Source organism: Dendropsophus ebraccatus, chromosome 1 (assembly GCF_027789765.1).
Source record: "Dendropsophus ebraccatus isolate aDenEbr1 chromosome 1, aDenEbr1.pat, whole genome shotgun sequence".
NCBI lineage: Eukaryota > Metazoa > Chordata > Amphibia > Anura > Hylidae > Dendropsophus > Dendropsophus ebraccatus.
In genome coordinates, this window is record NC_091454.1 from 18,469,539 (window position 1) to 18,482,927 (window position 13,389).

At 43.1% G+C, this 13,389-nt stretch overlaps 1 protein-coding gene across 2 annotated transcripts in view; it reads left to right on the forward strand.

Moving 5' to 3' along the window:
* CRACR2A (calcium release activated channel regulator 2A) overlaps window positions 1-13,389 on the forward strand; it is a 73,894-nt gene extending 60,505 nt beyond the window's left edge. For both annotated transcript variants that reach the window (XM_069968523.1, XM_069968533.1), the window contains 7 exons: window positions 146-482; window positions 564-696; window positions 6,884-6,965; window positions 7,899-8,013; window positions 8,708-8,809; window positions 9,308-9,384; window positions 11,656-13,389. In XM_069968523.1, coding sequence (XP_069824624.1) covers window positions 146-482; window positions 564-696; window positions 6,884-6,965; window positions 7,899-8,013; window positions 8,708-8,809; window positions 9,308-9,384; window positions 11,656-11,746 — 937 coding nt within the window. In that variant the 3' untranslated portion in view covers window positions 11,747-13,389. The remainder of the gene's footprint in view (window positions 1-145; window positions 483-563; window positions 697-6,883; window positions 6,966-7,898; window positions 8,014-8,707; window positions 8,810-9,307; window positions 9,385-11,655) is intronic.

Consider the following 13,389-nt stretch of genomic DNA (forward strand, 5'->3'; position numbering starts at 1 on the left):
ATCAAATGCTGCATGCTTGGGTTTTTATATACCCACATTGGCGAAAAAATTTAATTTTGTAAAAAAAAATTTTTGTATAATCTCTGTTACTATATCAAATTTTTCCTGGGTTGACAATTTTATGATTCTTTTGCCACGTCTCCAGTCAGTCATCTGAGGACGACGATGTATTTCCTCCCAAACGGAACTCTGTGGGGTTGAATGGAGTTTCTATGTCCATAACTGAGACTGACAGTCAAGTGGAGAGCAAACCGAGCAAAGGCCGCCATTTACAGAGAATAATATCCATTGAAGAGGATCATCTTCCCCAATATTTAGAGAATCACAATGAGAGACCATTAAATGACTGGCAGGAGGAGGATGAGAAGGAGGAAAACCTAACGCACAATGAAGAGGTCATGGAGAACAAGGAGGAGATTCCTGAGGAGGACGTGCCGTCTTCTCCGAGAGGACAACCGGTTGGGAAAGAGACTTTGCCAATTGTGAGTGTGCTAGGCAGGTACATGGTGGATAGTCTCATCAGTCGCATATTATGTATTCATTCTGAATTGGTTTATTTGAAGGAAGAACGTGTTAATTCCCCCCCGGATCGATTATTTAAGATAGTTATGGTTGGAAATTCCAGTGTGGGAAAAACGTCATTCCTTAGAAGGTTTTGTGAAGACAGCTTTTACCCTGGAACCTCGGCTACAGTAGGTAGGTGTGATGGATGTGTTATGGAGGATGGGGAAATCTGTACCTCTGTTATTTAGAAAAACAGATGGGCAGACAGTATTATTTGTATCTATATCATTACAGGAAGTGTTCTCTTGTATCTAGATCAATCACAAGTGGAGACAGGAAGGTAGCACTATATGTGCCAATATAGTGGGCCTAGTAGGCAGTACAAAATGCCAGGAGACCGTTTTATCGTTTCCCTTCATCATTTACAGAAAAAGAGAGGGAGACAGCGCTATCTGCCTTTATCATTTTCAGTAGGACAGAGTGAGACAGTACTATCTGTGCCTTCATTATTTACAGGAAGAGACATAGTACCATCAATTCTATTATCATTTACAGGAAGAAAGAGGGAGGCAGTACAATTTTTACCTTCATCATTTTAAAGGAGTAGAGAGGGACACGGCATTCTCTGTAAAAATATCGACACAGTTCAATCGTTGCCGTCATCATTTACAGGAAAATACAAGGCAACAGTACTATCTGTGCCTTCATCATTTACAGGAAGAGGCAGGGACATAGTAGCATCTGTGCCACTATCACTTACAGGAAGAGAGGAGGAAGCACAATTTGTATCTTCATAATTAACAGGACTAGAGAGGGACACTGCATTCTTTGTACCTTCATCATCTAAATAAAAAAACAGGGACTCAGCACAATCAGTGCCTTTTTCATTTACAGGATGAGACAGAAACACAGTACTATATGTGCCTTTATTATTTACAAGTAGAGACAGTGCTGTGCTTTGACCATTTACAGGAAGAGACACAGTATTATTTTATTATGCTTTTATTACTTGCAGAAATAGACAGGCATACACTACTATCTTTACCTTCATCATTTACAGGAAGAGAGGAGTAGACAGTACTATCTGTGCCTTCATCATTTACAGGAAGAAACAGGGACATAGTACTATATGTGCCTTTATTACTTGCAGTTAAAGACAGGATGACAGCACTATCTGTGCTTTCGTCTTTTATAGGAAGTGACAGGCATACATTACTATCTGTCCTTTGACCAGTTACAGGAAGAGACAGGCATACAGTACTCACTCTCTCTCTCTCTCTGCCTTCATCATTTACAGGAAAAGGCAGGGAGACAGTACTATCTGTGCCTTCATCATTTACAAGAATAGAGAGGCATACTGTACTATCTGTGCCTTTTCCATTTACAGGAAGAGACAGGAGCACAATACTATCTGTGCCTTTATTATTTGCAGGTAAAGACATGGACATAGTACCTTCTGTGCCTTTATCAGAAAGAGACAGGCATACAGTACTATTTGTGCCTTTATTAGTCGCAGAATTAGACAGACATCATTTACAGAGAAAAACAGGGAGACAGTACTATCTGTTCCGCTCTAATTTACAAGAAGAGATAGGCCTACAGTACTATCTATGCCTTTATAGGTTACAGTAGGAGACAGGCATACATTATTATCTGTGCCTTTATTATTTACAGGAAGAGACAGACATAAAGTACCATCTGTGCCTCCATAATTTACAAGAAGAGACAGGTATACAGTACCATCTGTGCCTCCATAATTTACAGGAAGAGACCGGCATACAGTACCATCTGTGCCTCCATAATTTACAGGAAGAGACAGGCATACAGTACCATCTGTGCCTCCATAATTTACAGGAAGAGACAGGCATACAGTACCATCTGTGCCTCCATAATTTACAGGAAGAGACAGGCATACAGTACTATCTGTGCCTCCTTAATTTACAGGAAGAGACAGGCATACAGTACTATCTGTGCCTCCATAATTTACAAGAAGAGACAGGCATACAGTCCATCTGTACCTTCATAATTTACAATAGGAGACAGGCATACAGTACTATCTGTGTCTTCATTATTTACAGGAAGAGAAAGGCATACAGTACCATCTGTGCCTTCATCATGTACATGAAGAAACAAAGACTCACTACTATTCTTGCCTTTATTGCTTATAGTAAGAGACAGGTAGGCACTACTCTCTCAGAAGAGGGGCAGCAGCACCTGATCACCACATCGCACTGACAACTAAGCACTACTTCAGTACATGTGGCTTATAATACAATGAATTCCTTGTATGTATTGGTGACAGCGCAGTTACAGAGTCGTACCGAGTAGTTTTATAGTGGCGGGTAAATTTAATAGATAAATATACACAAGAAAACTCCACATCTATGACAAAACTCCCACCGGCCCATCAGAAAAAATATAGTTAACAGTCTTTAATTCCCAGGGTTTGCAGCATCTCGTGCTCCGTCTCATGAATATTTCTCTTGATTTATCATAAGCATTTGGCTGTTTTGCATCACATCAGCATAATTTATATTAAAACGCACCATGAAACGATATAAAAAGGATCCACAGTGCACAATAAACACAGTTTTAATATGATCGGAAAGAGGTGACAGCAGGGGAGCGGAACCCGTGCAGCGCTTCCAAGCCTCTTCCGTAGAAATATCGCTCCTGGCTTCCGAGAGTTTTACTATGGGGTCATGCGCGCTTCCTGCTTATTTCAACTTTAAAAGTACTAAAAAGATGTTTATATGATCTATAGATGGAGTTTACCTCGCAGAAGTAAGTTAGCCGGAACATGATAGAATTTATAGTTTTTTTTCCTCCATTTAAAGAAACTTTCCAAAATTGGAAAAAAAGACACTGTTTTTTATGGATTACAAAGGGTTTTAAGACTTTTAAGAGTGTCATAAACGATGCTCAAAGGGGCACCCCAGTGGAAAAATAAAATCAACTTTTCAAATCAACTGGTGTCAGAAAGTTATATGGATTTGTAATTTACTTCTATTTAAAAATCTGAAGGTTTTCAGTACTTATCAGCTGCTGTATATTCTACAGGAAGTTGCATATTCTTTTCAGTCTGACACAGTGCTCTCCGCTGCCACCTTTGTCCATGTCAGGAACTGTCCAGAGCAGTAGCAAATCCTCATAGAATCCATTTTGGAAATCAGGACAAAAATAGGACAGGCTCTATAAATTTCTGACCTATTTTCCTGAATGTACACCCTTCCAAAAACAAAACAAATCTCTAATATGTGATTAAAAAAAAGGAAAAAAAATGACATTTCTCTAAAGGGTAAAGATCCTTTTACCTTTTAGGATGTTATAGCGCTTAAAAACTTTAGCAGAAAATGTTTCAAATTTCATGTACAATAACAGCGGTGACAATCAGGTACAGTAACAGGATCAGTGGTTAGGTACCACAACAGGAGAGGCGACCACGTACACTAACAGCTGCGACAGTCAGATACACTAAGGAAAGGGGGGGGGGGGGGTTAGGGACAAGACAGGAGCAAAGATCCCGTATCAGATACAGCAACAGGGGACAGGGACGAATATCAGCTACAATAATGGGCGACTATAGGTACAGTAATGGTGGACAATGGAGACAATCAGATACAGCAACAGGGGACATGGCAGATTATGAGATACAGCAACAAGGGGCAGGAGACACTATTAGATACAGCAGCAAGAGACAGGGAAGCCTGTTAGATAAAGCAACCAGCACCAGGGGCAACTATTAGGTTCTGTAAAAGGAGTCAGGGGCAACTATTAGGTATAGCAACAGGGGTCAGGGACAACTATTAGGCACAGCAACAGGCATCAGGGGCAACTATTAGGTACAGCAACAGGGGTCAGGGGCAACTATTAGGTACAGCAACAGGGGTCAGGGGCAATTATTAGGTACAGCTACAGGCATCAGGTTCAACTATTAGGTACAGCAACAGGGGTTAGGGCCGACTATTAGTTACAGCAACAGGGGTCAGAGGCAACTATTAGGTACAGCAACAGGGGACATGGGCAACTATTTAGCACAGCAACAGGGGTCAGGGTTATTCATTTGGTACAGCAACAGTGGTTAGGGGTGACTATTAGGTACAGCAAGAAGGCAGGGGCAGCGATCAGGGAAGAAAAGAGGGTTAATCTGTGATTTATACTTAACAGCTCTCTCCTGGCTCTCAACTCCTCCCATACAAAGAGGAGGAGATCAGGGCAGGGAGAGCTGTCAGATTTCGACCCCTCCTGTTATTATGGGGAATTGGTCCACCTGTAAACACGGACCAATCACAGCGATCCCTGGCCAGGCCATGTGATGATAGGTCTCTGGCTGGATGCCGTGACCTACCATTGCTCAAATTACACTGTTTAACTCATTTTCGTACATAAACCCAGGGTTGCACTAACGGGCAGCAACCCCAGACGTGCGCAAAATTGCGTCAAGGGTTTCCTGAACATGCATCACACTTTGTAGCTTTCAATATGGGCCTACGAGCATTTAACTATACACACATATATATATATATATATATATATATATATATATACTACATTACATTTAGCTCCTCATGCATCATAATCAAGAGGCTGAATGATTATATTATTATTATTATTATTATTATTATTATTATTATTATTATTATTATACTATACTATTATACTTTGGGCCTATTGATAGTGCTAGATGCGGAAATCTCGGGCAGCCTGGTCTATTTTCCTTCCAAATAGGTGGATGAATCCAATTTTTTGCACCTCCTTTGTAAGTCTCATCGGCAGCTTATACCCCTGCTTAAACACTTCCCCTCTCACGCTCCATTACCTATTCAGGTTCTCTTGCTTCGCTCCTTTAGAAATAAAGTGTAATATCTCCCTTGGGTTCTATCAATGCAGCGAGCGCAGACTGTGATCTGTGATATTACAGGTTATGCTGCCAAAAACTACTCTTGCCCATCCATGCATACCTTATCCACAGAGCTCCGGCCGCAGCGAAACGCTGTCATAAATTAACCTTCTGTATTCCAGATTTTCTGGCAGGTCAAGGGTGAAACTCCTTTTCTTTCTATTTCTGGGAAGAAATTGCTAATATGAACAGATCCATAGGTTTGTTTGCATGTTTTAAAGGGGTGTTCCAATTTTAACTAATATAGGGCTCGTCATGTTAAATATTCTTGGATTTTCTGCTCTTTTACTCCCATTGTTTACAGCTCGTTGTCTAGGTTACCGACCACCGCTCTGCTCTAAAAGCAGTGGTATGAGCTGAGTCTAAAGGCTTCCATATTCAGTGTATAGATCTATCCTGAACGACCACCGACAGATGATGTCAGTGGTGATAGGGGTCAGGTGTGATGGAAAATCCCCAACCGACCCCTTTCCCTCAGAAATGTATTTTTTTTTTATTATTCTTATGTTTTTTTTTTTATTATTTTGTTGTGTATATTATATTATTCTTGTAGACAGGTAAAGGAGATGACATACGGGCAATGTAGAGAGATATTGAGTGATGAGAGTGATGATAACCCCAGGATTGAAACAAGAATAGTGTAGGACCTAGGGGTTAATATTTCTTAAGAAAATCTGTACTCACCAACCCACCCGCCTAAACCATTGGAACCGTTCGATTGCTGACAGTAAATCCTTCCCGGTTGTATGAACCAAAATCTGCCTGGTGCCGTGGTTGGAGGTAAAAAACTTTAATTCCTGAGCAGCGGTGTCAATGAGGCGTGGCCTAGGCCTGCAATGCCTCTCCTCCTTCTTTCTCCTCCCCCCTTGTCTTTAGCTCCGCCCCTTTGGCTGCATATCCGGTTATAATACTGTGCATGTGCCAGAGTAAGCAACGCAGGCACACTGACACAGCCAAGCCACTTGTTGTAGGCTACTATGTCTATTGCGCCTGCCCCGTCTTCACCAGCATTTGAGATCTGTCATGTATGGAGGATAGGCGCTGTCAGAGGTCTGGGCTCCGGCAGTCACTCTCACAGCGCTTACGCCACACACATGATAGATACCAAACACTGGTGAAGACAGCACAGGCACCTAAAACGAGAAATTTAGCTGAGCCACTTCCCATTGCTCAGGCGCACGCGCAGTATTATAACCAGGCTGAATAGAAGAAATACATTCAGGGGGCGGAACTAAAGACAAGGAGAATGGCAGGGCAGGGAGCTGAGGTTCCACTATTTCTGCAAAAGAATTACCTGGGATATTGAGCACTGTGGTAGAGGTCCATGTGTCCCGCTCTACAATCTAAACATAGCCAGAAAGTGTAAAGCTGAAGTTAGCAAGGGTTGACCAGGACTGGAAACAAATGGTTCTTTAGGATGATGTCACAGCCTGCTCATTATAACATGTCATGACTCCCTGTCTCCCTTTGGTCCTGCAGGTATCGATTACAGTGTAAAGACGGTAACGGTGGACAACTGCCAGGTGGCCCTGCAGCTCTGGGACACCGCTGGGCAAGAAAGGTCTTTTATTCTACACTATGTAATACTGGGCGACTGTGTGGAGATGACATGCCGAACCTGAGCGTGTGGCACTCGTTTACCAGTGGCAGCCCTAGGAAGTCCTGGAAAACATGGATACAACCATAGGCTTCCTAGGGCGGCATCCAGCTTCTTCAGCCACTGGTAATCAATTGTCACAGGCTCGAGTTCAGATGAGCCAGAGCATGCTTTGGGTGCATAATTTGTTATGCAGAGGACAATGGTGTACATACTACAGACGCAAACCATGGGGCTGGGGACTCGGGATCCAGTGCAGGGGTTCATTGTTAGCAAGCTAGAGGTAGTGAACTGGACCAAGGGTCATGGAGAACAGAATGATGTATCACTTACATTGTTCTGTGCAGCTGATCCAGAGATCTCCTCCTGAATAACATGGACAATAAGTAGTCCTCTCCATTATGTGCATGAGCCCAGTAGTCCTGGATATTCATGAGAAGCAGAAAACTCCACCCACCAGCTGCTGATTGGCAGTAATCTATACATGCTGTATATAGGCAGACACCTGTCAATCAGCAGCTGGAGGGCGGGGGGAGGGGTGTGGCAAGAATCCTATTCTCTTGCATATTAGGAGAACGACTGAACAGAATGATGTAAGTAATACACCGATCTGTTCAGCATTTCTGTCACTAGTTTGGGCTGCCCTCTAAAACCAGTTGTTTTGAAAGAATCTTTTTTCCCGCCAGAGTGCCCCTTTCAGCCAACATTCCCCCCCCCCCCCCCCCCCCCCACAATATGACATTATGGCAACGCGCACCACGTTTGGGTAGTAGGCAAACCGTGCTCCTTTGGGGTCCCCTTGACAGGATAGTCCAATCACAATGGAGACTTTTCATTTATCCACTAAAGATCAGATATGTCGGAGTGTCTTCAGCTCGATTCCTGTTCTCCCTTTAGGTATCGCAGTATCACCAAGCAATTCTTTCGGAAAGCTGATGGCGTCGTAGTAATGTATGATATCACCTCCAAAGACACCTTCACTGCTGTGCGGCAATGGCTCAACAGTGTAGAGGTAAGAGGCAGGGGCATTGGGGTGGGGCAACATTATATACAGTTCTATATTCCGTAGTACTGTATACAGATATATCTGCCTCAGCTGCTGAAGAACCTCATAATAATACACCTCAGCTGCTGCAAAACCTCATAATATACCTCAGCTGCTGCAGAACATCATACTGCACCTCAGCTGCTGCATAACATCATAATACATCTCAGCTGCTGCAGAACATCATAATACACCACAGCTGCTGCAGAACATCATAATACACCTCAGCTGCTGCAGAACATCATACTGCACCTCAGCTGCTGCATAACATCATAATACATCTAAGCTGCTGCAGAACATCATACTACACCTCAGCTGCTGCAGAACATCATAGTACACCTCAGCTGCTGCATAACATCATAATACATCTAGGCTGCTGCAGAACATCATAATACACCTCAGCTGCTGCAGAACATCATAATACACCTCAGCTGCTGCAGAACCTCATAATACACCTCAGCTGCTGCAGAACCTCATCATACACCTCAGTCGCTGCAGAACCTTATACTACACCTCAGCTGCTGCAGAACCTCATAATACACCTCAGCTGCTGCAGAACCCTTATACTACTCCTCAGCTGCTGCAGAACCCTTATACTACTCCTCAGCTGCTGCAGAACATTATTGTACAAGAATATAAGATTCAGAATTTCTCTTTACAGGAAGGAGCTGGTGAGAACATCCCCATACTGATGCTGGGCAATAAAACAGACATTGAAAAGGAAAGAGAGGTGCCTTGTGGATTGGGGGAACATCTCGCTAAGGTATAGAGTTTATACTACATTTCAATCCGTATACATTGAAATGTCTGTAAAAAGGTGTGCTGACAGCGCTGAAAATCTGAAAGTCTTCTGATTTTATCATTGTGTCTGTTTGAAGTGTAAGATCCTGAGATGAAAAATTTCTTTGCATATTTTCATAGTGGTTGATGCAACGAAATGTGTCATTACATATAATAAGGCCAGTGCTGATACTCCTCATGTAGAGCACCTGCTGGGTAGGACACACATTGCTTACAGGGAAAAGGGATATGCAAATGAGCTCTCTTCTGCTGTTTACAAATTTATAAATTTAATAGATCCTCCTATAGGTGGCAGTAGAGATTCATGATTTTCTTCTTGGAGGAGAGCCAGCGTGCACAATATACAAATAAAAGTACAGTCATATATTACCTGGCTTCTTCAAGTCCAGGAGCATCCTATTAATTTAGTCTATGATTTGGTCTGAAACTATCCGTGAAGTCTGTTTACCTTTATTTTTAGGATTGCCGCTTAATTTTCTATGAATGTAGCGCCTCAACTGGGCAGAATGTGAAAGAATCAATTCTGGATTTAGCAAAGTAAGTTATATTTGCAGCGCCGTCCGGCAGTGTGTTCCCTTTAAAGCCTTACTATCTCTATTAACTCTTCTGATCGAGATCCAGTATTTAAAGGGGACCTGTCACCCCGGCTGCCAGGGGGGAAGCCCGCCCGACCCCTCGGCGGAGCCCCTTATACGTATCCCTTCCTTAAAGTCCCGGTCCTGGACCCCGCCCCATCGCCAAGAAATCCCCGTCATAAGCCGTGAGCGCACTCACCAGAGATGAGTCTGACACCCATAGAGAATGACGCTCCAGAAGGGGATAAGTATAAGGGGCTCCACTGTGGGGGGCGGGCTTCACCCTGGCAGCCGGGGTGACAGGTCCCCTTTAAGACTTTTTAACACAATGCTTCCTGGGGAAAAGATGCAAAACAGGTCTCTCCAGCGCCACCTACAGGCACTGTATAGTAAATAAATGTTTGACCACCTTATATAGAGTAACCGTGGCTTCCACTGTCTTGGGGTTTAATACCTTTTATCAGTATAGATCAGTGAGAATATGGTATACAGAATTAGGCCATGTTCACACAACATATGTTTTACATAAATCACGGCCGTTGTGGCAACATGCAACAACGGACATGATTTATGCAAAACTTACGGTATTCACGGTATGTGAACATGGCCTTATATAGTATTTTTTTCTTTTTTTTTTACTTTTTTTTTTAGTCATATCACATCTGACATGTTAGTCCTTATTGACAATATTGGGGGGGGCTGGAGGTTCTCCATCGTAGCCATGGGGTAATCGTACCCCGCCGTCTTGGTGCTCCTCATTGTAATAATGCCCCATAGTGGTATAAATACAGTAATAGTGCCCCTTTTTCTGCACATAGTAATATTTCTTAAAATATGGTTAAAGGTCCCCCCCCCCCCACACACACACACAAAGTGCCCTCATATTACCGGCCACCACACAAAGTGCCACCTTAGTGCCCCTCCCACCCCCATACTCCTCTATACAGGAAGTGCTCCCTTAGCGCCTTGTATACACAGAGGGGGAGATTTACCAAACCCTGTGTGGAGCAGTTGCCTATAGCAACCAATCAGATTTCTCCTTTCACTTTTAAAAAGGCCTCTGAAAAATGAAAGCTTGAATCTCATTGGTTGCTATGGGCAACTGCTCCACTCATTTGCACATAGGGGGAGATTTATCAAACATGGTGTAAAGTAGAACTGGCTTAGTTGCCCCTAGCAACCAATCAGATTCCACCTTTCATTTCTAAAGAGTCTGTGAGGAATGAAAGGTGGAATCTGATTGGTTGCTAGGGGCAACTGAGCCAGTTTCACTTTACACCATGTTTGATAAATCTCCCCCATAGTGTGATAAATCTCCCCTTAATGCCTTATACATACACCTAGTGCCCCCTAGTACCCATGACATGAACAAAATGTCCTCTTAGTGCCACCATACTGTGAAAGTACCCTCACAGAACTACCTATTCCCATAATGAACAGTGTATTTCAAGCTGTAGTTTTTTTCTGGCCAGTGGCAGTGCTGTGAGCCACATGGTACAGGTGGGCATGAAGAGTCGGGGCTCCTGGGCCACTGGCTTGAGGTACCTGTGGCCTGAGAGAGTTTATAGCTACCGATTCCTTCCATTTTTTGGTGGTAGTACTTAATGCCCCTATTCCACAGGTCGTTTAGAGGAGCAAACGAGCGCTCTCAGCGCTCGTTTGCTCCTCGTTCCCCGCTCGCTGCCGCCGCTATTCAACGCGGCTGCAGCGAGCTGGTGAGTGCGGAAGGGGGCGGCGGGGAGCTGCGGGGGGGCTGCCCGGGGGATCGCTGAATGTCCGGGCAGCCCATAGGATATAGCAGCGTCTGCTGCCGATGCTCCTATTCAACGGAGCGACGGCAGCAGATCGCTGCTATATCAGTCGCTAGTTTTTCAATATGTTGAAAAACAAGCGACTGCAACGATCAGCCGACATGAACGATGTCTGCTGATCGTTGCACTCTATTCTACCGGACGATTATCGTCCGTAGCGGCCGATATCGGCCGAATACGAACGCTAATCGTTCCGTGGAATAGGGCCTTAAAACAGGCTGATCAGCCCAAATACTAGTCTTTGGATAGGAAGGGTTGATGGGAGTCCCTAGGGCCTTTCATTACCCTGGGGCTTAGGCAATCCTAGCACATAGACAGGGCAAGGAGGCACTGTAGCTAGGGGGCGCCACTGCAAATATTGGACCAAACCCAATGTCAACTGGAAGAAAGCAGCCATGAATTCTAATCTCTTGTCTCCCCAGGATCCTAAAAGAGCAAGAAGATAAAGTGAGGGAGAAAACCGTCCGTCTAGGTGACTCGCCGAAGAAGAAAAACTGCTGTAGCAGAACGTAGACTGCAAGCGTTTACATCTCCTACTATGTATACACTACCATACGGGCCTATGCGCCTGGCCCGATGTTTATGTAGTATAATACTACCTTATATTATGCTATTAGCTTGTCTGATATTTCACTTAGTCTGTCCTTAGATGGGGAAGTCATAGACCTGGGCTAGAGATTAGTCTTTGTACTAAGACTAAGAATCGATTATTGTTGCTTTTATATAATTTTATATGTGGTTTATAGTCAATCTATTACATCTTCTGCTTCTATGGCAGAAATACATGGCATTGTCCGTTAAATGATTCATGACGTCCTAGAAGTGGTGGTTTGGAGGAAGCCATGATCCCGGAGTACATACTGTGGATATGTATGGGTTGAGGTTGGGACCAATGTCTTTAGATAAATTCAGATTTTACGGTACTGTCGGGAGTTGTTTACGCTATATGTGACCACCCAGTGGTTGAGATGTGTATTGCAGCCTGTCAAGGTTTTTGCCTTAACAATATTTGGGGAAAGGTAAATGTGGACACATATGTAAGTTTCTTGGTTCACCTTTTCTCCTCCTCTCACCTACCCATGAAGTCTGGTTGGTAGGAGTCCAAAGCTTATTGTTACCAGAACTGATTTGACTGTCCATGGCCTCATAGTACTGACCATTCTAGGTGTCGGTAACCATTCCTATTCTATTGGCTCTGTTGATCACTTTGTGATGTCTTTTTTTCCAGTTTTTTTTAAACTATCCGAACGACCATTGAATTCTTCACGACAACTAGGTAGTACAATTTTTTTAACCTGAAACAGCACCACTCTTGTCTATAGGCCGTGTCGGCTATTGCAGTCCAGAACTTTTCAAGTGCACTTAGCTGCCCATAAACAAGAGCGGCACCGTTTTTAGAAAAAAAAAAAATTGTACATCCGTTTTTCTACTCTTAGACAACCCCTAAAGCTGGACATAAACCAAATACCAAGCAGTACTCAGATCTTATACATGCACTGTCCATGTACTTCTTACATGTTTGTTCTGTGAGTTGTTCCTTGAGAACCCCCGACAACAGTTATTCATTCATTTTTTAAAGGAATTTTGCTGTAATAATACAACTGTGTAAATAGATAAATTGTGTAAATTTTAGAAAATAGCACTATGTAAATGGAACACAAAAACACTAACTTAAAGGGGGATTTCATATTCAAGACAACAGTAACAAATAACAGTGCCAAAATAAAATTAACCCAAACTCATCTTACCTGATTCCCTGCCACTGCCCTTTCCACAGCACCTGCTGCAACATATGAACTAAAAGGATTGTCTAATTTGGGTGTCTATAAATTCTGTGTCACCCTGACTCTGTGGGAGTTATCCCCTGCCGTAGCTTCAGTTATAGTATACAGACTATAATGTGAATAATGTGCTGCTAATCATATCTTAAATTATGTACATGTACGTCAGGATTGTCAATGTAACTTCATATTTCTCACTCATTCATTAATTAACCAGATACAACCATAATTCTTTATCGTCACTCTACGTAAGTGTTGGGCATCTCCAAAATGAGTATCTGTGACAATGAAAGTTTCTGAATTCACTGTTAGATATACATTTTAAAGAGGACCTGTTATTAGGTCCCACGATATATGTCCTAGATGTGCTGATTT